Raw genomic sequence first — 27,570 nt, forward strand, 5'->3', positions numbered from 1 at the left:
TTTTTCCTTTTTATTTTCCTAGGAAGCTTGTTTTGTACTAATTAAAAAACAAAGGAGGGAGAAGGGGCAAAATCGCACATTTTTTGTGGACTGATTAGTTTGTTTGTCATGAGTGCCTGCAGAAAGACTCAGCTAACAGCTGAGAAATCAACTATCCCAAGTGTTTTTACTTATTTCTGGGATCCAGATATGAACCATCTTGGGTTGTTCGGTACGGTGTAACTAGAAAGTGTTCCCCATTGCTCGCTGTGTGCTCCTGGGTGAGTCCTCGCAGGGTGCCACAGGAAGGACCAGCTCTGGCCCTTCTCGCTGTAAAGGGCAACTGTCCCGCTGTAATGGGCAACCATCTCTCGGGTCCCAGGTGTCGTTCCCCTGCCCATGCCCTCGCAGCCCTCAGCAGTCATCGGAGCTGCGCCCGCTTTGCCAGCAGGAGTTGAGCTTCCCCAGACTACATTTTGTTGCTGGGGTGCAGGTGCAAATGATGATCAGCGTTTTGCCCAGGGTAGCCCAGAGAACGGACCAGAGAACGCAGAACCCCTGTCTCGTGACGTTCATTTCTGCGGTTTTGTTCATCAGCTCAGCATTTCAGTGGGAACACTGAGGGTAAACACTTTGAAACCTAGAGTATAATAAACTTTTGTTGTCTGTTTGTTTACAGTGATGAGGAAAAGATAGATGTGTATCGATCAAGAGCCTATGGAGATTAAACCCAGCTTTCTTCTGTTTGCTTAAATTACATACATGCTTAGGAATGGAGAAGTAATACAGAATAATCTCTGGAATGACTCTTCTGATTCCCATCCACTAGGTATTGTTGCATCCTGGCTTTCCCTTTAGGAGAGAAGTTGTACTTACCCTACCTGCATGCTTTTTATACCTTGCAGCGCTTTGTTGTTACGAATGTTTTGTGCATACTTTGTGCTTCACCTTAGTATTTTGGCATTTTCATTTGCAGCAAGAGCTTCTCCTGCTGAGCCTCTTTATCCTCAGTTGGGAGGAAGAAGATAGTGCTCTGTGAGGCAGCTAAGAAGCAAAACCTTCTGAGTTGCCAGTAGATTTGGAGCAAGGAGAGAGTATTAGGTGCTGGGGAATTCTTGAATAAAAAGGAAATTAGAGTTACGGTCAGAGAAACGGGAGAAGCAGCAGTGTGCTCCCTAATCAAAGCTGTGAGAAGGCCATGAAGGAATGGAGATGGGCCCATGACACGTTTGAAGACCTGTGGAAGAAAAGACACGTTAATACGTAGGACATGATCTGTTCCGTGGAGAGAGGCACCCGAGGGCAGCAGCAGGACTGACCAGCCTGTGCCCCTGAGAAGGTGTTTCCCTGGGGTGGCAGGAGCACGTGAACATCTGTAGGCAGGAGGAGAGATCACATGAAGATGTTTTGAGCGATGAGAGTAAAGAGGGCAGAGAAAGACAGATCGTCAATGCTTTTTTCACTCATTCAGAATGAAGAGGAGGAGGAAGGGCAGCGTTCAGCAGGACAGAGCCTGTTTCTTGAGAACGGTGGTGAGATCCTGGGCCGATGAAGAGACCGTAGTGGTGCATTTGGCACCAGAAACATCCAGAGCTGAACAGGGGTGGCTCCTGCTGCAGCGGTAACATACATTCCAGCTTTCACAGCTGGGGAGACTGGATTTTTTAAGGCTAGGAAGCTTGTTTATTTGTGGCTGTATTCGACAGTTGTTTGTGGTGGTGCGCGGACTGCCCAAGCTTCCCTGAGATAATCCAGTTACAGGCAGCAACAGCGCAAGCTTCTCAGTTGAGCCAAAAGTCCAGCTGAGTCCGTGCGCATTGCCATGGCACAACTAACGCCACTGGCAGTAGCAGCAGTTAATATTGGGATACAGGCCCATCAGAAAAGACCACCACGTCATTTCAAGCACCCTGTAGAAGTCTGCAGGTTCAGATGCATACCCTTCTCTGGGGGATTAAAAGAAAAAGTTTGTTTCAACTCCAGGAAACACCCAGTGCCAATAAAATGGCTTCTCTATAACAGTCCTATAAAGGAGATCGAAGGAGATAACATCAGACTGGAATGAGATGGCATCAGCTAAAGAAATGGTGCCTGAATTAACAATAAGGAAAACAAGCACAGATGAATTCAGTAGGTATGAAAGTTACTGGGCCTGTCGGGCTGGTCGCTGCTCAGTGAGCTGTGGAGAAACACACCCAGGAGAAAGCCCGCCTGCCCCACGGGACGGCAGCCGGCTCGCAGAGCTGAGCTCTGCCACTGCCATGACCTTCATCGGGAAGGTGGCAGGCAACCATGTGTATGCTTCATAGCTCTGGCTGAGCCCAGCGCCTACAGAGCCTTCGCTGGAGAAGGAAGGGACTTCCCTGAGGCGGTCTGCATGAGAAAACAACCTCCTCCTGCACAGAAAATGGGCCAGAAGGTCTCGCACGAGGACAACCAGGAGAACAAGGCTGAAACTCTAGTCATCTGTGAAATCTTCAGCCAAGGTGTGGTCCATGCATCTCAAAGGCTGAAGGACTATCTTGGTTTTGTGGATCCTCAGAGCAAATTCCAGCCAGCCACAAACACGCTGAGTGAGATCTTTTTGGTCAACTTCATCAGCTTCTGCGTGGAAAAGGGAGTGGAGGAACGTATCACGACCAGCAAAATGACCAAGCAGCAGTCCTCTCTGTTCGGGGTGGACTGGATCTGGACTCTGTCTGGAGCTGACAAGCAAATCAAACTTCAGATTGCCGTGCAGGCTTTACAGCTGGCCGAGCTTTTCCATAGCGAAGGCGGCCCCGCTGAGGTGGTGGAGGACTGCTGCCGGGAAGCCGTGCTGGCAGACGAGCGCTTCCAAAACAGGAGCAGGTTTGAGAAGCTGGCGGAGTTCTGCCGCCTGGTGGGACGGGACTGCCTGGGCTTGTTCGTCATGTTTGGTGTGCCAGGGAAGCCCAAGGACATCCGAGGAGTCATGCTAGACAGCATTGCCAAGGAGAGGCAAAAATGCTGCCTGTCGGGCAGGAGTGCGCTACGGCAATTTGTCACCAGCACTGACAGCTTCCTGCCCACAAAAGACATGTTGGAAAACTGCCTCCGCGCAAAAAACGGACCAAAGGAGGTGGGCAACGTGTACATAAACTTTCTGTAAACTGCTGGTTGACAGCAGTGGCTCTGCACGCCCGCCCCAGAGCTCACCTCTGCCTCTCTCGCTTTTCTTCTCGCACACCATCCCTCCACCCCTTTATTTCCCACCCTCTCCCCCACCCATCGCGTTCCCTTAGCTCCTGCAGAGGCCAGGCTGAGTCACTCTCTCCAGGTTTTAAACAACAGGATGTACCTGCCAGAAAAATGTGTTTATAGAAAGCACGTCATTTTTCCAGAACATTTTGTTCGCCAGACGTTAAGTCTTGGCTGGGGCCGATGGAAGCCTTATTGCCCAGAGCCTTTGGGAGGTCACGTTTGTTAGACTTGACTCACAGCCTTTGTTTACTGTGTGGCAGATTTTTTCTGTAATGGGAAGTTGAGGCTGTAATAAGGAAAAATATACCGGTGCTGGTCAGAAGATGTGCAGTGAGCTAGGATGACGCTCGGTGGTCCTTAAAAATGCTGGTGTGGAGGCACGAGCTGGCTCACGACTAAGAGGAAAAGCCCTTCCTCACGATAGAAATGGGCTACGTGACAGGCCCAGTCGTTACCTGCCTGGTAAAAGTAGATCAGGGCCGGGCCTGTTGGTGCTGAGCGGCTGCAGCGGGTCAAGGTGTGGCAAAAAGCAGTGGCAGGTGTTAAAGGAAACTTGGGGACATCAGCCCACAGGGACAAAAACCTGGCCCTGGAGACGCTGCTGGGAGCTTCTGCTTTTCAGGGCAGCAGAGGCAGCTCCTGACCACTCGTGGCAGAGCACAGCAGCCTCGAGGACGCAAAATTGTTTCACTTTGACTTTGTTTTCAGTAGCTTAGCAGCTTTTAGTCGACAAAGTGAGACTTTTGGGTTGCAGAGTTGTAACTACTGTCTTTTTGCTGCTGTTAACCAGTGAAGGAAGACCTGGTGAGTTTTCAGACTGGTAAATTCGCTTTGTTTATAGCTAGCTGAATAGTTTTGTTGGGGCAAAACTCTGCCTGTGGTTTTCTTATAATTTCATTCATTTTATTTAACAGAATAAAAATAATTTCAACAATCTCATTTATATATCACTATTTACTATGATGTGAGTTATAAGGTGAGGCAGCTGTGACAACTAAGAAATAAAGGGTCTTAAAAAGGGCATAAAGAAGCTGTAGCATCCAGGCAGAAGTTTTCGCAGCTTTCCATGGTGCAGGCGTGGAGGCTGAAAGATGAACTGAACTCAAAACAAACACACACAGACCTGTGAAATTTTTTGCTGAGTCCCAAACGTAGCTGGGTATGGGGAAGGGAGGCCATTTAGTTTTGAAACAGTCCAGTGAGAGACAGTTGTTTGTAAAGAGCTGGCGTCATTGTGCGTGTAACAGGGGTTTGGTGGGACAGAGGGGATGGTTCGGGTGTTTGACATAGAAAACAGGCATAGCTCTGGGGCTGTGTGCGGAGAGCGAGGACTCTCTCTGCCCATTCAGGAGGGTTTTGGGTTTGTTTTTTTTTTTTGCCTGTTTAAAGTAACAGCATAACCAATACTGCAGCTGGACCGATTGGTTTATAAAAGGCCAGCAGAAAAGCTTTAATTTTGCATTAAATTAGTATCTTACTTATAACTAGTGCAGGTCTCTTTAAGTGATTCAGTTCTGTAGGACCCCTGTCTCTCTGCAAACTGGTTGGGCTTTTTCTTTTGGATGTTTTGCATGCTTTTTCAGAGTTGGAAAAGGAAGGGGAAAAAAATCAAAATGTCTCAACTATATAGAGTTTGGACTATGGAAGATGACACACATTGGGGCAGTTGCCCGTTTGGTTGACGTCCTCCAAAGTGGCTCTGGTACCTCAGAGATGTCGCACAGGCTTGGCCTTTTATTTGGGGAGCCAGGGTGCGTCGCCCAGGCTGCCGCACGCTCTCCGCCTGGCGTTGCCTTGAGGGTTTTAGCTCAGGAGCCCGGGCCCTCAGCGACGGTGGGAACTGGCCAAGACTCCGTACTGCGGGTAATAATGGTGAAGATGCACAACAAAGTATTTAACGATGTAAATTTGACCATGGTCATTTATTCAGCCAAGCTGGAGTCTCAGCTCAGGTGACTCACAGCCGTACCACAAGCTTCTGTAACTGCACACACTGATTTGCCAGGCAAGGTGCTGACCTCAGTTTAATCCTATGGTAATTTGTGTAATAAGGTTCTTAAAAGCAAAGTGAAGGGGTTGGGTTGGGTTGTTTGGGTGGTTTTTTTTCCCCTTTGGACATCATTTGCTAATGTATAGTTTAGTATAATGTGTAATTTGTATAGCTTATACTGTAGTTGAGCTCAAGAGCTCACGGAAGCGTAGTTCAGTGAAGAAGAGGAAACTTGCAGCACTGCTGCTGTTGGCTGCTTAGCTAGGCCAGGTAGCTCTTCATAACAAGAAAAAAACAGCAGAACACCTCACCTCACTCACCCTTTTTCAAGAAACGTTAATTTAAGGAGCATGATTAGCTTATCACAGGATACAGCTACCCACCCTGCCTGGGTCCCCCAGGAGTTTCTGACTCAAGCAGGGGTGACCTGGGCCCTTGGTGCCAGTGCTTTATCACTCCAGGAGGGCGTCTGGCATCGCCCCCTCCACTCCCCTGTTGCAGGAGCAGCAGCGTGCGCTGTGCCCCCGAGCTGTGTGTGTGCTATGTGGACACTGCCTGCCAGAGGCCTGCAGCTACAGCCGTCCTATCCCTCAGCCACACGGTGACCCCTCTCCTGCCCTTCCTCCCTGGGTGATCCATCACCAACGCACCCTCCGCTGCTGGAAGGACGCTTGTTTCTGCGGTTAGCTCAGCATGGGACCCTGCTTGATAGCGTCCACCACAGGCAAACAAACAGTTGCAACAGCGGTGATCTGGTTAGAAGCTATGCGCTTGCAGGAATTTGCTGCAACTAGCTGCCTGTGTACGCTCCTAACGCCCATTGCTGGGAGCCAGGCTCGGGCCAGAGAACAGCCTGATGCGGACGTCTTGTGATGGATGTGCTGGGAGTGCTGCATGCTGACCGTGGTAGATCTGTTTAAAAACAGGGTCCAGGTAAATGAAACTGTGGGGTGAGTTGGGGTGGGGTGGGAGGCAGGGCACGATCCCCAGAAGCACTAAGCAAATGCTACCGCGACCTCCTTACGCTGTTCAGGCAAGGAAAGGCGCAGATCCCTGCGGCCCCAATCCCGTTTTGCTGTTGCCCCACTCGCACCCGACCCATTTGTGTAAGAAGTTACAAACCCAAGGGAGAGCCGGGCTGCCGGCTTTGCCCAAGGACCGCTCCTTTTCTTCCTCTTCACTTGGGCAGGAGCAAGAGGAGAAAGGCAAAAGCTCAGGAACAATATGAGGCTCCTTTCTGTAAGCCACGTTATTTTTACCAGAAACTTTCAGAGGACACTATTAAACCCCTGAGGCGATGTGTACATCCTTACCTGTCACACAGTGCCTTGAAAGACTAAAGCAGGCAGGGCCCCCAGACACAGAGGCAGCTGGGAAGCCAGGACAGGCGAGGACTTGCTTAGGGCAAGCGGTCACTTCAGCACAGGCGCCCCAGAGCCCAGAACCAAGAGCTGCTCGCAGCTCCGGCCCCCGTGGGGGTGACAGGGCTAACGCCGGCGCAGATCAGCAGACGCGCAGCTGGGACTGCTGCGGCGCCACGAGAAGCGCAGGCTCAAGACCCAGCGACAGGAGTGAGATTAAGCAACGGCTCATTTCTTACCTCCTTCCTCTCAGATCCTCTGTGGCAACAGGAGCAGCACCCAGAGAAAGACCCCTGCTGCACGCAAGCCCGCCTTCGCTGTTGACGGGGGCATTTCTGCCTTGGCGCAGCAGTGAGCGAAGGGGACCCGCCTCTGCTAAAGCCAAAGCAGCAGCAGCCCTTTCGCTCCTGCTTCTCTCAGGAAACTTTGACAAACTGCCTTTCATGCAGGAGGTTCAAGTCTCCCCAGCTGCTTTGTAACGTGGAGGTTAGTAGTACTCAGCGTGTCCGGTCAGAAAACTGGAGGAATACTCGTATTTTCTGTAAGACAGATGAATTGGCTCAAAGGAAAAAAAAACAAAAAAACCCCACACTAATACATAAAACTAACTTTTATCCCTGACTTGATTAAATGCTATAGTACAGGGCCATCAAGCAAAAGGGACTGTGACACAGTTTTGTTTCACAAAATTAGAGATTTTATGTATATCTTTTTATTTATTAAGAGCTTCATTTTCACAAGGAAGATGTACAAAATAAAGGTAAAAAGAGGAGACTGAAGTGATAGGGAGATAAACGGAGACAGTTTACTCCTTGACTCGTCATCCAAATACAGCAGTTTTCACCAAACTCAAACAAAAGAAAGAGATAAGCACTAAGGTAAACAAATCTAACAAACAGGCTTGCTTTTTTTTTTTTTTTTGAACCTTCACTTTACCGAGTGTTTTACAATTCTAGGTTGTCTCTTAGGAGGTTGAAAATGATGTGTTCAGTGACACACAGGTGATTCCCCTGCAAGATACTTTATTTCTTACACAGATGTGAAAAAAGCCAGTAATTGAATAAGCAGAGTAAGTCATACAAAATAGTTGACGCGTAACCAGCTAGAGTTATTTTTTTTACAAGAAAACTTCATTAACTATAATAATGAAAAAAATCTATGCATAACCCACAGTGATACAAACCAGCAGCAAGATAATTTCTCTCATATTTCTGCTTTTTGCCTCCTAAAAAAGGGACTGAAACTTACCCAAGTGTACTGTGGAGCATAGTATTAAAGAACAAGTTTCAGAAGCGCACATCAAAAATTCAAAACTTCAGAGGCAAGTCTAATTAATAAAATTAATAACAGTATTGTCCATTTGAGGTTCCTTAAATTAACTGTAGTATCTTTTTCTCCTTTTAATTCATGCTGAAAATTACCTTTTAAGTGCACAGTACCCATCTGTTGTACAGGCACAAAAGAAAACACGGCAAGCTATAATCTCAAATACCTACCTACATCTTTAAAAAAGTGGTACTATACGCTGACACTTGTAGCTAACTAGCATCCACATTACTTCATATATGACTAAACATCCTTTCGGTCTCTCTGATCTCGTCACCAGAACAAGATTTTTAGTTTCATCGATTCCTTGCAGGACAGCTCTAATCTCAGCAGCATCTCTGTTGTTTAGAAGCAGAAGGCTCGGCACACAAGATGCCTTAAGTTTACTAAAGATTAGGTAAAAGGCTGCTGTAAAAAAAAGTATATTAAAAAAAAAAAAAAAATCAGAGCTATCGTAAACAGCGTCTAAAACAGTTTTAGATTCGGTGAGACGTTTGAACTTGCTGTCAGTTTGGTGACTTATAGCTGTTCCCATGCATCCTTACCAAGCAAAACCCTCTGGAGCTTTGCCTGAGCGAGACAGGCAGGCGAGTCCCCTGACCGTGTGCGCACCGCACCCGAAGCTGGGCGACCCACCGAAACCCACCCTGGCAATGAAACCTGAGCTCCCTTCTTCCAAATCCATCTCTGGGAAACAAGAAACTAAAACGAGTTCCATTTTGCACCCAGTGTTTTTTTCACTGCACAGGACATGCAAAACAACTGCTTTTGTACTCCTATGGCACCATCTGCTATTTAAAGGTAAATACAAAAGTCAGTTGTTTTTTTTTTTTCAGTATTCCACACACATACAAGCAAAAAATTCCAGCTATTTGTGGAACAGTGCACAAAGCCGCCTGCCTTCTGTAGCTTCTTTCATTGCCCAGGGATGAGAACCATGACCAGCTGGAAAAAGTGTTTGCATTTAAGAGAGGCTATTCCAAAATACAAAGGAAACAAATTTTATATTGCTGTCTACCTCTCTGTTTTGATTAACAAGGCAGCTTGAACAACTTCAGCCATAAATGGTTAATTGTCATCCTTCAACTGAACAAGAATCTTTAAGCTTCCGACATTGCAAAGATTACACATACAAGGCAAACACTCCTGGCCCTCATACTGTAAAAGCTCTCTAAGGATTATAATTTGGCATAAGCAAGGTGAATAATCCAGCACATTCTGTATATTTTCATACCAACTAAAATACTGGGTATGCACAGTGTTAGGAAGCAGGATATTACTGCCATTTGATTACAGTGCTAAGAAAAAGTGTAAATGAGTGTTTACTGCCCTAAGCAGCTATACTGTCCTCCCTTGAGATGGACTATACCATACAGCCGAGCACTAGGCATCGCTACCTTTCCGCAATACAGTTATTTCTGTGCAACATACAGTACAGTTTTAGTACAGTGGAGCTTAAGTGTCTTTCTTGCCAGAGATTCAGAAAAAATGAAGCATTTTTAATGTAAATGTAGCTTCCCAGCACTGTGCATCAGCCATCTCTCTCTAACTTTGTCCTGTTCCCCGTTAAATGTTTTTTCTTCCCTTCTACACAAGATCACTGAATTACCAGTCTTCTTTAGAAGGCGAACCTCATGTCCTTGGTGTAGCCCAGTTTGTCCAGGTTGGGAATGCAAGCATACTGGATCATTGGAGGAGGCCCACACATGAGGATCAGAACATCGTTCTGAGGTGGGGGCAGGTGGTCTCTGATCATCTCTTGGTTCACAAATCCTTCGCTGTAATCCCAGTCTGTTAAAAAAATGAAAGCAGGGGAAGGGGAATGAGGAAAAAAGGAGGAAAAGATAGATACAAGTCACTTCAGAATGAAAGGGGAGGGTGTGCAGTTTTTTTTTAGTAACGTTCTGGACTGTAGCATTTGTACACTCCCCTCGCATTAGTGTCCTCACCACAGTTATGCTACATGGAAAAACTGCCACCTCTGCTTTTAAGATGCAAAACTGATGTATGGAGAAAACAAGGGCTAACTTTTAATAAAGCTTGCTAAAAGCCCCAAGGAAATCTCAAGCAGAGCTGTGAACAGAATGTGGATCTTCTCAGCTCCAGCACTGTGAAATAACAACATCCATCCTCCTCACCCCACTGTTTACAAGTTCACTAGGGGAAATCTTGCTGATGAAGTTGCTCCCAGTTGGAACACTCACGCAGCTCATCAGTTCATACTAGGCTTCAGGTTTACCCATCGCATCCCCAGCCCTGGATGCAAAAAGCTGCTGACCCAAACCTTTGGGCACAGTAAGACTGACACGTTTTTCTCCCACAGATTATCCAAAAATTTCCAGTTTCGGTCCGGTTTCATGTATGGTAGTGGAAGTCTGCAGAACAGTGATGAGGGGGTCTAAGGAGGAACTTTTATTGCAACTGCTAAGATCAGTTCACAATTCACAAATATCAAAGAAAAGGAACAGTGATTAGAAATTCCAGGAGAACACCAACTGCAGAAGATGACATGACAGCAACAGCCTGTGGGGACAGCGAGACCCTTCCCCCCGCCCTACCGGAGGTGTATTCTTGGTCACAAGGTAAGAGAAGGCACATGGCTTTTCCTTCTCTGCCCCAAACCACCACTGAGTAGGAGTGTAAGTCTATCCTGATGTGGTGGGCATAAGGAGAATGACAAGGAATGACAGGGAAACTATTAAACCTTTTCACAATGGCAGTAACTATTTAGCCTTTTCTTCCTCAAACTTGCACAGCTGAGGGAGGCACATTCAGCTAGCTCATCCTCTCACCTAGACCAGCCAACCGTATCACATTATCTTTAAAACTGGACTGTACAAAGCTGGAACAGTATTTTCATTGAGAAACGCTGTTTAATACAAAGGCAATTCCACTGCCTAGGAAGATCAGCTACCATGAACTGCCATACAGTGACAGCTACGTAGGAGCCTGTACTTGGCCGCATCTCTGTGAGATACAGTGCCTCTGACGCTCTCACTGCAGCTGCCTTAATGCATGCTCTAAACACAAGACAATGAGATAATATCTTATATTTATGTCTGTGGGGAAGGAGAAAGGAAGGTCACCTTCCAGAGTAAATAATGGTAAATATTCAGGTGTAGTCATGGGAGGAACGCTGCACTACCATTCACCTGAGGTGATCTTTGTAGCTTTGGCAATACTGCCTGGTGACCTCTGAGAGTTTCTGTGCATCACTGTGTGAAGAATGATGCTACTGGATGCATTCACACACGACTCATTAAGCAAGAAAGGAGCTCAGAAATACCCACATGACATAGCATGTCTCATGTCAAACACATGCATTAATACTCATAACTTAAGCTTCAGTGGGAGTAACGTGTTAGATCTTACTTTCAGGCGCTTTGTCCAGTGTGTACCAACACTTAAAGCGACCGGGATTCTGAACCTGGATCTCCTCTAGCTCGGAACGTAACAGGATATCCTTCTCTGTCTGCACGATAAGGAAAACAATGATTACGTTCTGCATTTGAGCACAGCCCTCAGATGACCACAGAGCATTAGCTACTCCACAGCCCCATGAGATGGAACGGATTATTCAACTCCATTTTACAGGCTGAAGAGAGCAAACACAACTTATTTTCACGACTATCCTGTAGCAGAGCTAATCAAAAGGTTCGTAACTTTCCCAAATCCTGACCATGCAATGCGTTCCCTCTAAAAAAATAAAAGGAAGCAAAACCTGTATCAAAACATGGAACCTTCACTTGTTCAGGGAATTAGTGGTAGCATCAGAAGAGTAAAGCCCTCTTTTAGCACTCCTATTACAAAAGCAACTTTCATCAAAAAACTAACCATGACTACACACAAATATCTCCCTACCCCCCCATACTGTGCCATTCAGTCAGGAAAATGCCAGGGTCTTCACCTTTGCCGCTTCAAATTTCATCAGCGCTGCCATACGGAGATTGCTTGGTTTTTAAACGGGATGTGGAAAAAATAGCCAAAAGGGTATTGAGTTCTGATTGGAACAACAAACGTTACCCAGGGTATCAAGTTCTGCTCCTCCCTGATGCAACATCATTGAAGGCCAAAAGAAAGCCTTATTCCCGTAAGAGCAGCTGCAGTTTGGGAAGGAGGGAAAAGGGTAGAGACTAAAAGTGGTACCATCCTCTGCAGCCTTAATCATTTGGCACTGAGGACACCACTATGTCTGTAACTAGGGGGGTAAGGAGGAATGTGCCAGCAACTACTGCCGAGAGGGTGCCTATTTCTGGATCTGCAGTTCCATGTGTTCCAGAAAAGCTATTACTGGGTCTGACCAACTCAAAGCATGCTAGTCAGAAGCACAGTACGAGCCCACGTACATTGGCATCTGTAATCCAACACAGCTCTTTTGGGAGGGCCAAAATGAAAGATCAGCAAAACACACATTAAAAAATATTTTAAAATATTCTAAAATATTTAATATTAAAAAACATCTAGTCTGCAGGCTTTCCTGACTGACCATTTGTCACAAGGCTGCTTTATATTTGTGCAGTTAGTGGGTACAAGGACTCCTTAAAGACAAGGCCTGATGCTTACACAGGCTGTTGCTAATACACAGGCAACTGTTCCCTGAGTCCCCCCTGCCAGAAGCAGTAGGTTTTCTAGGCTGCTAAAGCAGCTCTAGCCCCATCTTAGTCATTCTGAATTACTCATAGCAAATCCTGGCCCTCCTGCCCTGACGCCGACTGCACTTTATGCCAACTCCTAGAGCTCAGCAGAGACCAGCTGCTGCAGCCCCACCAGAGGGCACCGGCAGGGCTCTTAAGGAGGCCTTACTGTAATAAAGCATCAGAACAGGGCACCTGTTGGCACTTGGATCATAGCTTCTGGGTAGAAAAATCTTGGTTTATAATTCAGATACGGTACAAAGGAAACGAGGACACACTGAGTATCAGAGGAGAGCGGAATAACAGAGGAGAGCCTCAAGAAGCTAAAAAACATAGGAATGAAGTGAGGTTCACCACAAATAATGGCTCATAATCCAGAAACAAATATTCATTATGATGGAGAAATTTAAAAGCAAAAGGATTAACACCAGAACATCAGGCAAAGAAGGGGGGTTGCAGTTGAGCGGCACACCACCATTTGGGTTGCCCAGTCATCTAAGAAAGCTCTATTCCATGGATGGGAGATCTTCCCGTTGTCCAGCATGGCAGTATGATACACCTCAAAGAGCAATAGAAACGCATGAAGAACTGACAGAGGGAATGAGACAGCCATGCAGGATCACAGCTCTGTAGCTGAGGGAGCTGCTGGAGACCACTGTTTAATTTTAGCCTCACCTAAGGTGTTCTCAAACAGAAAGATTCCACATACAAACCCTGCTGCGAAGCTGGGGAGTTACAATTGCTGAAGGAACCAGGTGTACACCTCCTTCATGTTTCCACTAAGACAGACAGCTCTGAAAGTCTGCCCAAAACATTAATAATTTGCACAAAGGAATGCAAAGTTTTAAAACATTTATAAACTGGATAAGAAACAGAGCAATGAGACACAGGAAAGTGAGCATTAGCTGGGAGGAAAGCGCCATTTCTGTAGTAACACTAAAAAGGCAATTCATTATAGTGCTTTTATATGGGAAGTTTTCAACTTTTCAGTTCACTTCTCCCCTCAGGGTTTGTATTTCTGTACCAGGCTTTCTCAGCAAGAATTTCATTTGCTGAGTGGAGTTCTGTTAGTTAAGTAAACTTTATAAACAGAAAAAAGGACAGAATTACCTGATTAGCAAACAGCAGGTTACAAATGGTAGGGTCATCTTTGTCTTTTATGATTGCTCGAATGATCTGCAGCATAGGTGTTATCCCTGAAAGAGAAAGGCAGGTCAATGATGCCAGAATGCGAAGGAGCAAAAGAAAGCACAAGCGAGCACGTGAGAGAAAATATGAACAAATACATCTACCAGCTGCCAGAAACCAAGAATGAATCTTTATATATACGTACCAGTCCCACCTGCAATCATCCCAACGTATTTCACTTTCTTAGTAACTGGTTCAGCTTTCTTTTCAGGCCGAATAGCAAAATTGCCTGAAGAGAGAGAGAGATGGAAAACACTGAAGAAAGCAGGAAACAGTGTCTGTGATCCCTTCCCAGCGCCTTCAGCTAATTGACTTTGTTTCGGCCCTGTCACCCTTCCCCCTCCGTAAAGCAGGAGCAGGAAAATTAAAACAAATCCTGAAAGATGATTAGAGCTTGTAAGACACCTGATGATAACATCAAACACTGATGTGGGTTATTACTTACTCCTGACCATAGCATCAAGCCGTCAGTACCTGTATTTCTATTTGCTCACGTCCCATACCCCAAGCGATACTCAGAAGCCCACATTCTGGAAACAGTTCTACACAAAGGAATTAATCTGCTCAGAGTTTATTTACCCCATGTAGATTATTTTAAGGGAAAACCTGAAATATGCAGGGTGTATTTTTCTGTATATTTATCTCCTCTTTTTGAGCTGATTTGCCAGTTTCAGACAAATCTGACAGGGAGTTTGAAATTGCCCAAAATGTTGTATTTGTTGTATTCACACCTCTCTTCATCCAGGATAACACAAACACAACATACAAAGCTCTGGAAAACCACGTGTCTGAGTTCTGCTGCTCACAAAACTGCCAGAAGGTTTTTGTGACACATTTGTGGCTGCACTATGCCAAAGTGAGATATTTTATATTGGCATAAAACTACTCCCTACTGATAAACCTCATTTTCACTTGGGAAATTAGCATTGGACAGCACAAATACCAAGTGTTTTTATCGGTGTATAAACTATGTCCATATAAGGAGGAAGAGAATTACCTTCTTTGAGAACAGTATCAATAACAAGCACTTCTATAGTCATATAACAATCCCCCTCAGGATGGCCGTTGACTTAATTAAGACACTAGCAGTTTCTTTTGTGCAGAGATGCTAACAACAGAAAAGAATCTCCTGTCTAGTGGGAGAGGGTGAGTAAACGGAGAGTACCAGCCGGAATAATAAATAGAGGTGACAGCTAAGGTTCAGTTCATGCGCTATGTGTAATCAAAATGTAGCCACAGAGATTCTGGCCCTCTACTCCACTCTGGTGAAAGCCCACCTGGATTACTGTGTCCAGCTCTGGAGTCCTCAGCACAGGAAAGACAGGGACCTGTTGGAGCAGGTCCAGAGGAAGGCCACAAAAATGATCAGAGGGATGGAATACCTCTGCTATGAGGAGAGGCTGAGAGCGCTGTGTTTGTTCAGCCTGGAGAAGAGAAGGCTGCGGGGAGACCTTATTGTGGCCTTTCAGTACTTAAAGGGGGCTCATAAGAAAGATGAGGACAGACTTTTTAGCAGGGCCTGTTGTGATATGACAAGAGGTAATGGTTTTAAACTAAAAGAGGGTAGATTTAGACTAGATTTAAGGAAGAATTTTTTTACAATGAAGATGATAAAACACTGGAACAGGTTGCCCAGAGAGGCGGTAGATGCCCCATCCCTGGAAACATTCAAGGTCAGGTTGGACGGGGCTCTAAGCAACCTTGATCTAGTTGAAGATGTCCCTGCTCATTGCAGGGGGGTTGGACTAGATGATCCTGAAAGGTCCCTTCCAACCCAAACCACTCTATGATTCTATTAAGACTTGAACACAGATGGAAAAAACTGTGACCAGTATTACTACTACTTTATAATGTTTTTTCTGTGTTGTTTGCTCTGGATAAATTATATCTTCCAAGTCATCCTTGCCTTTTCCTTTGTAGACAAGTAGGCCACTTGGTCCTCTGAAGTCAATAGTATCCCCTATTTTCAGGCTGTCTAAGTATTGAGACATCTTCCCTCCTTCAGGAAATTTCGGATGGACACTTCTAAAGTAGATCTGTTAAAAATAACAATGAAGCAATTAATCTCACAGCTCAAACATGAGCATTTGCCCTTCAAGTATTTAGGTACCCATACTCCTCATGCAAACAACACAATTACTACATAAAGAAATGCTATCAATGCAGATTTGACTGACAATAAAAGAGAAGCACTGAGTTTTCTGAAGAAGATTAAAATGCCACTCTTGCCCCAGTTTTGATCAGATCGGACACAGACTGGCAATTTCTCCATTGTATTTCTGTAACATAGAAAATACCTCTAAATAATCAACATGATTTACATCCAAGTTCAAAAGGGGGAAAAAAAAGGAAAAAAAAAAAAAAGCCACTGTGATTTCAAACAATAACACTTCTGAGAAAGACCCCTGACAGCTCAGTTGCAAAGGGATATACCCAGACCTTCTTCTTGGGATGCCAACCGTTTGCACCTCAAAGTTAGAGTAACAAAAAAAGTGGATACCAACTAATTGAATATTCAGCCATTCCCCAACAGGTATCAGTGGGTGTAGTTCCATTGCTGGAACTGTGCTGGATTTTTTGTTTTACATCACATGGGTGTGAAAGAGTTCAAACTGAGACTAGCTACACTTGTTTACAAGAACAGCATCATTTGCATGCAAGGAGAGCCACACTGGGAAGAAGGAGTCTTGTGAAACGTTTCTAGCTAAGATTTACATTTTTCCCTTGTCATGTCTTCAGTGTGCAACGCCATGCTCATGAAGATAAGCAGGTAGTAAAAGGCAAATTAACGTCTAGCTTCACAATAAATGAATAAAGTGTTATTAGTTGTAAAGAAGAAAAAAAACTTGAGTAAAATTCTAAGAGGAAATCCAGTGCAGATATTCAGGTTTTAAATTCCTGTCGGCCTTAAATATATTTGCTTAGACCAGCTACCGAGAGACAAAACAAAAGTACATTACCACAAGACTCAAAATTACATTCTTGCCAATTAAATCAGTCACTCACACTGTCTGGATCAGTAACGATAATGATCACTGCTCTTAATGATCATAATGATCATATTACATTAGCTTCAGAAGAAGCTGACAGTTCAGGCAAGGCTAATTCCTTATTTCAGAAGGATTAAAAAAGTGTGTGAACATCTGCAGGTCTACACAGATTTTGGAAAACTGCAGTATGCAAATACAGAAAATTATGCAGCATCTCATGAGACACACTCACTAAAGAAGCACTTACAAAATGCTATATGGACTGTAGGTAATTGCAGATCACTTGTTGCAATAGTGGAAGTCCGCAATGGCACATACCTGAACAGAAGCCAGCACATCAGACTTCACATAGCACTGCAAGTGTAAAGGTGGGCTCAGAAGTTGCCCAGCCTGGTAAAAGAGCGTGACATTCTCACCTTGACAACAAGATCCACAAAGCCCTTGTCATCATCACTGGAAACCGGAGTGTAAGGTCTAACAACCAGAGCTCCATCAATCCGTGCAGAGAGGTAGATATGCTGTCCTGTACACAGGGAAGGAAAAAAACAGTTTGCTTTCAAAAGATTTTTCTTTCAGTGGATGTACTGAGTTGGCATGGACTGCAAACACAGTCTCAAAGTTCTCCTAACTACCTTGTTTTGGGGCACCACTTTTTCCTCTCTCATTTTCCTGACATTGTAACACCTTGCCAGAGTTGTTAACCATGCAGATTCTACCTGGAAGGGCAGACAGCTCTGCTGCTAATTTTATGTGTCAATCATATCTGTTCTGACAGCTTCGTGCATTTACATTTACCAAAGCCCTAATTGTACGTGAGATCTTGCAAAAGATGTGATGTCTCTCCTGTACAGACAAGTAAAAAGGACACAGGAGGGGAAAACTGTCAAGTGCTGTTCACTTCTTTATTAACATGTTAGTTATGAACTGGTACAGTGTAGTTACAACTGAATTTATAACTGTTCTTACTTTGACCACAGATCGCTCACGTCTCCCAGGAGGTCTTCTAGCTGCCATTGCTAACGCTGCCGAGACATAAAGCACTTTTCTAACCCTGCCATTCCTCCAGTTTAACATTTGCATGTAGCAATCACATTTCAATCTGTCACACGTTCACTGAACTCTCTACAATAGTTTCTTTTCTCAATGTCTACGTTTTTGATTAAAAAAACCTAGAATTAACTTCTTTGAAAGGTTTTCCTATAAAATTCCAATACCATGAAGAGACCTAAGTGAAGAATACCTACAGGGGGATTTGGTTTTTGTTATTTTATCACCACTAGGTCAACAGAACAAACTATCTCTTAAGATGAACGCAGCTCTCCAAAGGTGGTGCAGTTCCTCTGCCTGTTATGGGAACACAAAGAGGGGATTTTACCGGGAGCTGGTTTGCCAAGCCAGAGGGCCAGCGAGGCAAGCGAGTGGGTGAATGAAGATGTGCTACCTGGTGACTTGGGAAATGAGCAACCATAACTCACTTGAAGCTGTACACGGACATAATGTAAAGGCGATTCAGATAACCCTCTCAGCAAAGCCTATACACATCTGGTAGCACGCATGTTTCCTGCTAGGGAAGACCTGAAGGGAGCTGCAGCAGCAGCCTCCCGCTCCTCCTCCAGGCAAGGGGTGGCCTCACCACCCCCTCCTCCAGGAACAGACCCATGGTGACCGCTGCAGACTGTGAACCCGGACAGACGGGACCGCTGTTGGGGAATGTCTCACAAGAATTGGTACAAATCCCAAAAAGGTGCTCCTTCCAAAGGGAAAACATGCCTTATGCTCTTACTTGTTAGAGCTTTACCCCACCCTGACAGGACAGCAGCTGGCAGCCTCTGCGTGGGGCCATACACAATCCCACCCTCCCTCAGAGTGAATCGCGTTTTTTCCTGTAACACTCCAGCTGGTGCTAAAACTGAAATGCTGGTGCTGGACTAAACATGCAGAGTGCACACCAGTACCTGTCCCACAGCTGCCAAGCCTGCTGTTCCCAGCTGCTTTCACCACCCTCACCGGCTCTCAGCTCTCTTTGCTTCCAAAGTTTCACCCAGTAAACCACTCCCTCAGTCACCCACAGCCCGTGCAGAGCACCTTCAGGAGCATGACTATGTTGCTCCTGGGACCGTGCAGGGCCAGGCACGCACCTTCTCGGGCTATGCTGAACAACTGGCTGATTTGCCGTGACCTTACTAAAACACTGGAGGAAGCCATGGCATCCAGCAGACCAAATTCACCCCAGATGGCTTCCTTTCTGTAAGTGTGTAGGACAATAACAATTACAGAGGTGAGACAGCTCTCTCGTCAATGTTCATTATGGGCAAGGGAGGGAAACTAGCTTTGCCCTCATGGCTACTTAATTGGATCAAGAGAATAGTATATTCCAAACAAGAGGGAACCTCAACACAATGGACTGTAACACTGGAAAGGTGCCGAGGACTACCACGAAGCACCTGATCCACAGAGCATTGCAACTGGTTGTTAAAGCAGCAGTCCCTATTAAACACAAGTCACAATTAAATGCTCTTTATGTAAGCACTAGGAAACAATAGCACTAAGCTATTAAGGAAGGCAACAAGCCACATGGCAAGGCCTAAGGAAACATCTACCCCATGGTGATTAAGAAGTTCCATGGGACTGGCTGCAAATTCAGAAGTGAGCAGATCATCTCGTAAACTGCATGTGTTAAAGGAGAAGTAGCTGAGAGTGCTGCCTCAGGGGATGGGAAGGGACCACAGAGACCAAGCACCGCTGGAACAACACACACTGGAAAGTTGAGACTGGAAAAATACAAGTAAAGACCAGTGTTTGTTTCTACTGTCTTCACAGAAACAAGCTGGGTGCGCACTCTCTGTAAGAGGACAAGATTTCAGACCCTGCAGATGACTCACAGCATAAGGATAATCTCGCAAAGCTCTAAATACCAGCTCAAGCCATGTGCACGGTATTTGAAATTCAGCAGTTCAAAACATAGGAAAAAAATCCCCACAAAATCTCTTATAGTATAAAATACAAAGCTTGGATTCTCAGTAAGAAAAGACAGAACATACCTACAGGGAGACCCAGAACGTGATCTATGGAAGGGAGAGCAAATCGAAATCTTCTTGTATCATGACTAACTTCCTGAAAGAGGAAAATAAAAACAACAATCAGCTATGTTGTTGGGATTTAATCATAGAATCATAGAATCGTTTAGGTTGGAAAAGACCCTTAAGATCATCGAGTCCAACCGTTAACCTAACACTGCCAAGTCCACCACTTAACTATGTCCCTAAGCACCACGTCTACACATCTTTTAAATACCTCCAGGGATGGAGACTCAACCACCGCCTTGGGCAGCCTGTTCCAATGCCTGACTACCCTTTCAGTGAAGAAGTTTTTCCTAATATCCAACCTAAACTTCCCCTGGCACAGCTTGAGGCCGTTTCCTCTCGTCCTATCCCTTGTTACTTGGGAGAAGAGACCGACCCCCACCTCACTACAACCTCCTTTCAGGTAGTTGTAGAGAGCGATAAGGTCTCCCCTCAGCCTCCTCTTCTCCAGACTAAACAACCCCAGCTCCCTCAGCCGCTCCTCGTAACACTTATGCTCTAGACCCTTCACCAGCTTCGTTGCCCTTCTCTGGACACGCTCCAGCACCTCGATGTCCTTCTTGTAGTGAGGGGCCCAAAACTGAACACAGTACTCGAGGTGCGGCCTCACCAGTGCCGAGTACGGGGGGACGATCACCTCCCTGGTCCTGCTGGCCACACTATTCCTGATACAAGCCAGGATTCCATTGGCCCTCTTGGCCACCTGAGCACACTGCTGGCTCATGTTCAGGCGGCTGTCAACCAACACCCTCAGGTCTTTTTCTGCCAGGCAGGGGCCAACTGAGATTCAACAAGGCTCAGTGCCGGGTCCTGCACTTGGGTCACAACAACCCCATGCAACGCTACAGACTGGGGGAGGAGTGGCTGGAGAGCTGCCTCCCAGATTTTTTTTGGCTGTGAAATCAGTTTAAGCGGTTCCTGCCACTTCCCTTCCTGGTCAAGCTTCTTGCTCCTTTGCTTGGGCCACAGTCCACTAAGAAAAGTTTCTGCAAGGCCATACTCTCAACTATATCACCGAAATACATCACGTTAAAAATTACTACCCCCCAGCTACTCCCAAAACAGGGAGTTAATTGTTAATTTTTTTGTTTTAAACACAAATCATTTTGGTGCTCTGCTGGTGAAGGTACTAACAGCTTCATAGTCACAAAAAGGACATGGTAACTACCAACATGGGAACAGCAGAAACTTCAAAAATATGAGGGTCTTAGGCCAGGCAAGCAAAAGGAGCAACACTACAAGGTAAAATCAGCATACTGAAATTCCTCTTGCAATGGAAGGTAAAGTCTACCCAATCACACAGATGTCTTGAGTAGGCTCCACAACCACACTGAAAGCCACAATTCTCTTCCCAAGTTACAAAGTTTTTGTGTAATGACAGGTGATTTTAGATTAAAGTTCTCATCTACTTCAAATTTCATAGCTTGTAAGATACAAACTGAAGCATGTCAGAAAGACTGACTCACTTCATCTTTCCCAGACAGGTAGATATGGCAATGTTGAGAAGTTTAGTACCAAAGATCAGAGTGTTTGCACCAGATTTTTGGCAGGATGTTAGAAGCTACTAGCACTTACTGTATCAAGTTATTATTTTTCAAAATTAACTTCTGCTTCCAGGACACATTTCCCAGTTAGGCAAAAAAATATAAACATTCATCAGTCAAATATTCTCAGTTGATCAAGGTACCACATGCCGCAGCATCTGACCTGGTTATGTAAGAGCTGTTCCTCCATCCCAAGATTAAAAAAAAAGCATACAAAAAATAACAAGAGTGAGAAAAAAGTCAGTATTTAGGGGGGAAAAAAAAAATCAAGTGAACTGTGAATTCTCTTCTGTTACAAACTGCTACAGCAGAAACCTGCAAGTAGCTCGACTCTCAGAAGCATGTGCAGTGCCTCAAGCTCCCCTCCCCTCCTGCAGGTCAGGCAGACTGTACCTGCAACCATGTGCTACAGATCTCATGAGAAAGTGGGGAGTATATAATAATAGTGTTGTTGCAGTACACATGGGAAATAAATTCAGTAATGGCACCCAGCCCAAGCCACGGGGAAGCTTTCAGTTCCCACGAAACCAGGATTTGGAATGACAGTAGTCGTTTTCTTTGACAGACAGAACAAATGAAAGCCAAGCTATTGGTGCACTCCCTATACCTCAAACAAAGTTCTGTTCCAGTCCAAAGTCCTTTTCATCAAAACTCTTCTGATAACTTTCTGGTTAGCTCATTGACTTAAAAAGTCAACACTAAAAATATCTTCAGGTGTGACTTCACACCCGAAAAGCAAAGATTTCTATCTCATGTTTTTGATGGCGAGTTTATCCAAGGGAAAACTGGACTTTTCACCTTTCGTGGCTTTGGTCCCATTCCCTCAAGTTGAGTTACCAACTTCTGATAGCAAGATCCACCCCTGAAATGGTCATGACCTCCCTCTGAAAACCCGGTTGAGCAACTGGGAGGTACAGAACGGCTTCTACTTTTAACAGAGAGAAAGAGGAGCTGAGACAGCCCAGGCACTGTCAGGACTACATCATTTAAACCCCTTTCTTCCTGTAACACATTAGAGTACATAAATCCAGCAACAGGAATCAGTATCAACACAGTTCTGACAACTACTATGCTGAATGCTACTGACCATGAAAAAACTGCCTGCTCTGCCTGACAGCATGACTGCCAATCTAGTAGTGCAGAGTTTAGGAATTTCTGCTGATGTACTCATGACATGAGACACGTGACAGAAACTACGGGTTTGGTCATTCCTAAAGCAGCATTCTCCACTCGAACTTGCTAGGAAACAAGCTGCTTGCAGAACTCAGTTATACTAGGCAATGACCATTTATAAAGAAGTCCTTTCCTTAAAATACAAGCATTCACCCTGCTGCAACATTACCCAAGATTTAAGAAGCTATAAGCATTTCACAGTATCCATGTCATGCTCTGTACTGTACATGCACTTACCTCCTTATCAATCAGCCTCAATGCATACTTCACTTCAGGATCCTTCAGAGTAATCGCAGGATGGGGATTCCTGAAAAGCCTCAGGATGGTGCTGTAGATTAGCCATAATGGGTATGTCACAATCTGTCTCAACTGCAGCAATACAGAAAGAGTGTTAGACACACGTGCGTAACAAGAGAAAGTTATTTTGGTGAGAAGGAATATGGTAGCATGGCATGACAACCTAGCTACCAAAAAAAAATGTGTTTCTTTGTTATTAATATGAGCAGGAAAAGGAAGTATTAAAAAAACACCAGCCACACAAATTTGCTTTATGAATACCTGGCGTTACTCCTATGTTGAGGCACTTGGCATACCAGCAGAGGGTTGCAAAACCTGGCAGCTCAATAGAAGTGAGGATGCCTCAGCTCCATGTCCCAGGTCCACCCGTTAGCAAGGCTGAGCACACAGGCACGCCAGCAGGCACGCACACGGACACGCATACACAACACGTGCACAAATACACGCGTGGCTGGCCACACTGATCAACACAAACAGGCGCTCACACAAACAGCACCAATGGCCTCATCCTGTTGCCCTCCCTGACCAAACAGGATGAAGGTCCGTTAGCGGGAAACGCATATACACACATGTGTACAAGGTGGATCCACCAGTAGCTTAGTCTTTGCAGCAGCTGCCCCCAAACTCCAGTCTCCCCGGTTGCTGACATCTGGATGTACAACCCGCTCTTGCACAGACCCCTTCACACACCATCACGTGCGCTGTGGACCCTGAGTAATTGGGGGTCTCACACTCAACCACAGACCCCACTCTCTCTCTGGCAGCTGGCCAGGACCGCTGGCCCCTCCAGCAGCCAGTGCCTTCGGTGGTCTCGCCCTCAGAGATGCACACACACCTCGCTCCCAGGCCACCTCACCTACTTGTTGGCTAGTCCATTTTGATCTTTGCTAGCCATCGCACACTGACACTGGGCGCTGGCACCACAGACATACAGGCCCTCCGACGTGCGGTCTGGTTCCAGGCACTAGCGCTTATACCTCCACACAGAAATGGGCATTCCACAATCCCCAAATGTTCTTCCCCTGCATCCCGTGCCCCGCAGCCTGCAAGGGGAGCCAGCCTCCCGCTGACACATGCAGACGGGTGTCACCCCTGGCGCACGGGGCAATGGCTCGCCCAGACAGCTCTGGGAAGGGCCGGGGCTCATTTCTCTGTGTGGGTTATTGGGGCTCCCCTGCCTGCCAGTGTCTCTGTGCTCCTTTGTGTGCACGTGTGTGGAGATAAGCCTTCACGAGTTGGCTGCTCTCCTGTGATGAGCCTGGGAGCAGCCAGGTCAGGGTATCACCTAGGATCCCCACCCACCGTTGTGCCCCCGTGCTCCTTGGTGCACACATGTGCAGGCAGGCTCCTCAACCACATCACCTAATGCACACCACTGCTTTGGGCCTTTTATATGACAGCGCTTGGAAGCAGACAGAGACATGGTCACGTAGCCTGCTGCAGGGATGAGCTTCACCCCCAGGCTGAAGCCCCACAAGACAGGAGCAGGTTATGCCCCCCAGCGCCACACCACCTTCTCCATCCCCAGCATCACACACGGGCTGCCTGGCCAGGAGAGACTGAGCGGCCACACCAAGCCCAGGAAAACACAGAAGAGACCATGCCACTGCAACTACAGCTGCGTGGACAAGAGGGAAGGAAGATGTCACCTCCCCGGCCCAGCACCATACGCCTTGGCCACCTGGCAGGTCTAAGAGGCTGATGACAGGTCCCCCACAGGCTACAAGTGCAGAGCCTGCCAGGACCATGCCTTTGTTTCTAGTGTCTGTTCCCAGGGACAGTCCTGTTCTCGCGAGTTTAGATAACCACGACAACAGCCTACAAAGTCACCTGTGCAGGCAGACTTGGTCCTAACTTAGGACAGGAGAATAAACTGAACAAGTAATAAAAATTCTCTCCAGCCCTGTAATTTGTTATTCAGTGCTTTAACAGAGGAGAGGGAAAAAGCATGACCACGGCAGGGGCGGGGGGAAGCAAATACTCTACTTAAATTCTTAGATTTCATACAATACACTTAATAATTTTTGGAAGAGCTCAAAGTCCTGCCCAGTTAGCTTTCACTTTCATTTTATTTTAAAGTGACCTGACCAGTCTTTTAGAGGCTATTAAAAAAAAAAAAAAAAGTCTGACATTATTATCACTAAAACTGTGGCAAGTGTGAAATTAAAAAAAAAAAAAAAAGGGACAGCATAAACTCTCCCTTCTTAAAATGCTGCTGTACAGGTTTAAAATATATTAACACTGGGTACAGCTTGAAGGCACACCATGCCATATACGCACACTGCATTCTTCATTTTTATTTGAAAATATGAAATAGCTCCACACAGATTGTTTCTGAAGAAGCTGAATCTTACAGAAATGTTACTCCTTAATTCCTGCAGATCCACCAGGTTACTGCAGCTCCAGGAATAATTTTTGCTATTGAGCCACAAAAAAGAGGGGAGGGAGGGGAGCTGTTAAAGAAAGTGACAGAGCAGCACATAAACTCCTTAATGAGAATTGCAACAGGTGAATGAGACCTGGAGGAGATAGCAAGCTGAGTCCGCATCAGATGATGTTTCAAACAAGACATTAATATGTTAAAATAAACTAGCTTCATTTACAGATGTGGCTATCTAAAACGGATGAAAAAAGCACAGCTGTGGTCTAGCAAAATTGCAGTTGAAAATGGGAATTCAAAAACTTAGGCTCAGACCCAACTCCAACACTAATGTATGTCAGTAAACAGACAATCAGGAAGGCAGGAGGAAAGTGGAGTTAAAAATATCATCTCTGCAAGTCAGCTTCTCCACCTGTGTGTAGAGATAAATGTTTTCTCCCATCTTTGCAAATCATTTTTGGGTCACCAGATGTCACGTTAAAACTACCACAGCTGTTCAATAAATGAGATTAACACACTCTTTCCCCAAATGTCCATAATCGTCACTTTTTGAAGCAATGCACCAGATCTGAGTCTACTGGAACAGAACACAGTTTAATTTCGACAAATACTTTTAACACAGTGTTAGCCTCATGGAAGGCAATTTGTTATTCATGGTCAATTAGTGCAAAGGCCTCATGGGACCGAGCCTGGAAAGAAACAGCTCACCCACTGATTCAGATAGCTATTTTAGTTCCTTACTCAGCTGGTGGGCAGAAAAACAGTGAAGAACTGAAGGCTGAATGATTACAGAAAGTTATCCTCGCTAAGAAATACATTCTCAGGGTTAAAAGTGATCTGTATACTCTTACCCCAGGGATATATCAAGATATTAATGAAGATAACTGCACTGCAACCATGGAAGCTGCATCAGATCTACAGCAGCAGAGGAAGCGGCTGGCTGACTGTCAGGCCAGAAATCACTAAATGAAGACCTGGTGGCTCATAGTTTCCAGTTGCATAAATCTCTGCTAATAGAGATCACAAAATAAGTAACTGAGTGGGAATTTTTATTAACGGAAACATTCTTCTGTGGGATAACAAAAAGGGACACAAGAAAGAGAAAAGCCGCAGCATCGAGATTGCCAGCCCTTTCCACTAGGGTGTGGCGAGCAAAACACAGTTAAATGCGTAAGCTTATGGCAGGACGCTCCATCACCGAACTGCCCTACAAACACACAAACCAAATGCTTCTTTGGCAAGAAAAATCTTGTACCCTCAGCTCCAATCCCACCTCCCCCACTTCCTCATTCAAAATCCTATTTTTAAGTGATCTTAGTTAAACATTCTTCTCATCTGTTTTAGAAAATGGTAAGAGGATTAAGGGACAGGCATTTCTTCACTTCTGCAGCTTTAGCATCTGCCTCATCCTCTTCTGTTCAAGTAACCTAATAAGCAGCTGTACCCAAACTAGCGTTTCCACCTCCGCCCAGCTCCTCTCACAAACCCAGAGCCAGAAATGTTTGAGCAGATGCATCAGAGGAAAGAAACGATGTGCCGGGCAGCTGCGGAAAGGGGGTAACGATGCACGCTACAGATGGTAGCGCTGCAAACCCACCGCTCGGCAGACATGATCTGGAAAGAGCTCTCAACAACAGCAGCTGCCAGGCTGGCGGTTTTAAAGCCATCAGCGCGGAGACCGAAGAGCTCCTCAGGCAACGGAGAGAAGAAAAACGCGCACGCCACGGCGGCCAGCACAGGCCCCACGGCCCCACGCTGGCACACACGCCCCGGCCCACGCCAGCCCCGAGAAGGCCCCACAGCCACCGCACCGCTGGGGGGGGGAGGGGGGGGGGGCGGGTAGGCGGCTGCCACCACGAGCACCGCCGTTTTCCCTCCCGGATGATGGATACGCGGCAGGGGCCTCGGGCACCCTGTGACACCGGCCGACGGCCCCCGCTCCCCTCAGGCATCTAGAGCCAGCCCGCCCCGGGGCCGTTAGGACGGGCGGGGCGGCCGCGCCTCTCCCCTCACCCGCGGCCAGGCCTCAGCTCGCTCCGGGCCTTGGCGGGAGGAGGAAGAAGGCAGCGCCACGGCAGCCGGTCCCTCGGCCGCCCGCTGCCGGGAGGCGGGGGCCCGCTCCCCGCGCCCGGGGCGGGAAGGGCGCACTCACCGTGCTGAGCTGCGCCCCCATCGCGGCCCCGGACAGAAGCGAAAGCACCGCCCGCCCCGCCCCGCCCCGCCCCGCCCCGCGACGTCGCCCCGCGCCCCGCCAATCAGCGCCGAGCCGCTACCGCCCCCTGGTGGCCGCCAGCCGGCTCCCCCCCGCCCCGCGCGGGCCCGCCGCGCCCCCCACCCGGCCGGCGCCCGCCGAGGCCGCCAGGGGGCGGCCGCTCCCCGCTGAGGCGCCCGGGGCGGGGGCGG

The 27,570-nt window shown here is 46.5% G+C and overlaps 3 protein-coding genes across 3 annotated transcripts in view; 1 reads left to right on the plus strand and 2 right to left on the minus strand.

Moving 5' to 3' along the window:
- The first annotated feature begins 107 nt into the window (after positions 1–107).
- On the plus strand, positions 108–7,197 carry REP15 (RAB15 effector protein). The gene is made up of 2 exons (XM_087764762.1): positions 108–6,124; positions 6,806–7,197. The coding sequence occupies exon 1, from the start codon at positions 2,357–2,359 to the stop codon at positions 3,107–3,109; it is 753 nt and encodes a 250-aa protein (XP_087620888.1). The 5' UTR covers positions 108–2,356; the 3' UTR covers positions 3,110–6,124; positions 6,806–7,197.
- A 136-nt stretch (positions 7,198–7,333) lies between these two features.
- Positions 7,334–27,373, minus strand: CYB5R3 (cytochrome b5 reductase 3). Its single transcript, XM_087764761.1, has 9 exons — positions 27,320–27,373; positions 22,728–22,859; positions 19,732–19,804; positions 17,107–17,213; positions 15,607–15,736; positions 13,846–13,929; positions 13,623–13,708; positions 11,251–11,350; positions 7,334–9,669 (listed from the first exon to the last, which is right to left on the minus strand). Exons 1-9 carry the CDS (start codon positions 27,338–27,340, stop codon positions 9,497–9,499), a joined length of 906 nt encoding a protein of 301 aa, XP_087620887.1. The 5' UTR covers positions 27,341–27,373; the 3' UTR covers positions 7,334–9,496.
- The window catches only part of LOC104021556 (lactosylceramide 4-alpha-galactosyltransferase-like), a 73,429-nt gene continuing 68,591 nt past the window's right edge, over positions 22,733–27,570 (minus strand). The window contains exon 3 of the transcript XR_015706346.1: positions 22,733–22,859. The gene's annotated coding sequence lies outside the window, so the exon portion shown is untranslated. The remainder of the gene's footprint in view (positions 22,860–27,570) is intronic.

This window comes from Nipponia nippon, unplaced genomic scaffold (assembly GCF_047370975.1).
Source record: "Nipponia nippon isolate SJK-2023a ecotype South Korea unplaced genomic scaffold, ASM4737097v1 scaffold_3, whole genome shotgun sequence".
Classification (NCBI taxonomy): domain Eukaryota; kingdom Metazoa; phylum Chordata; class Aves; order Pelecaniformes; family Threskiornithidae; genus Nipponia; species Nipponia nippon.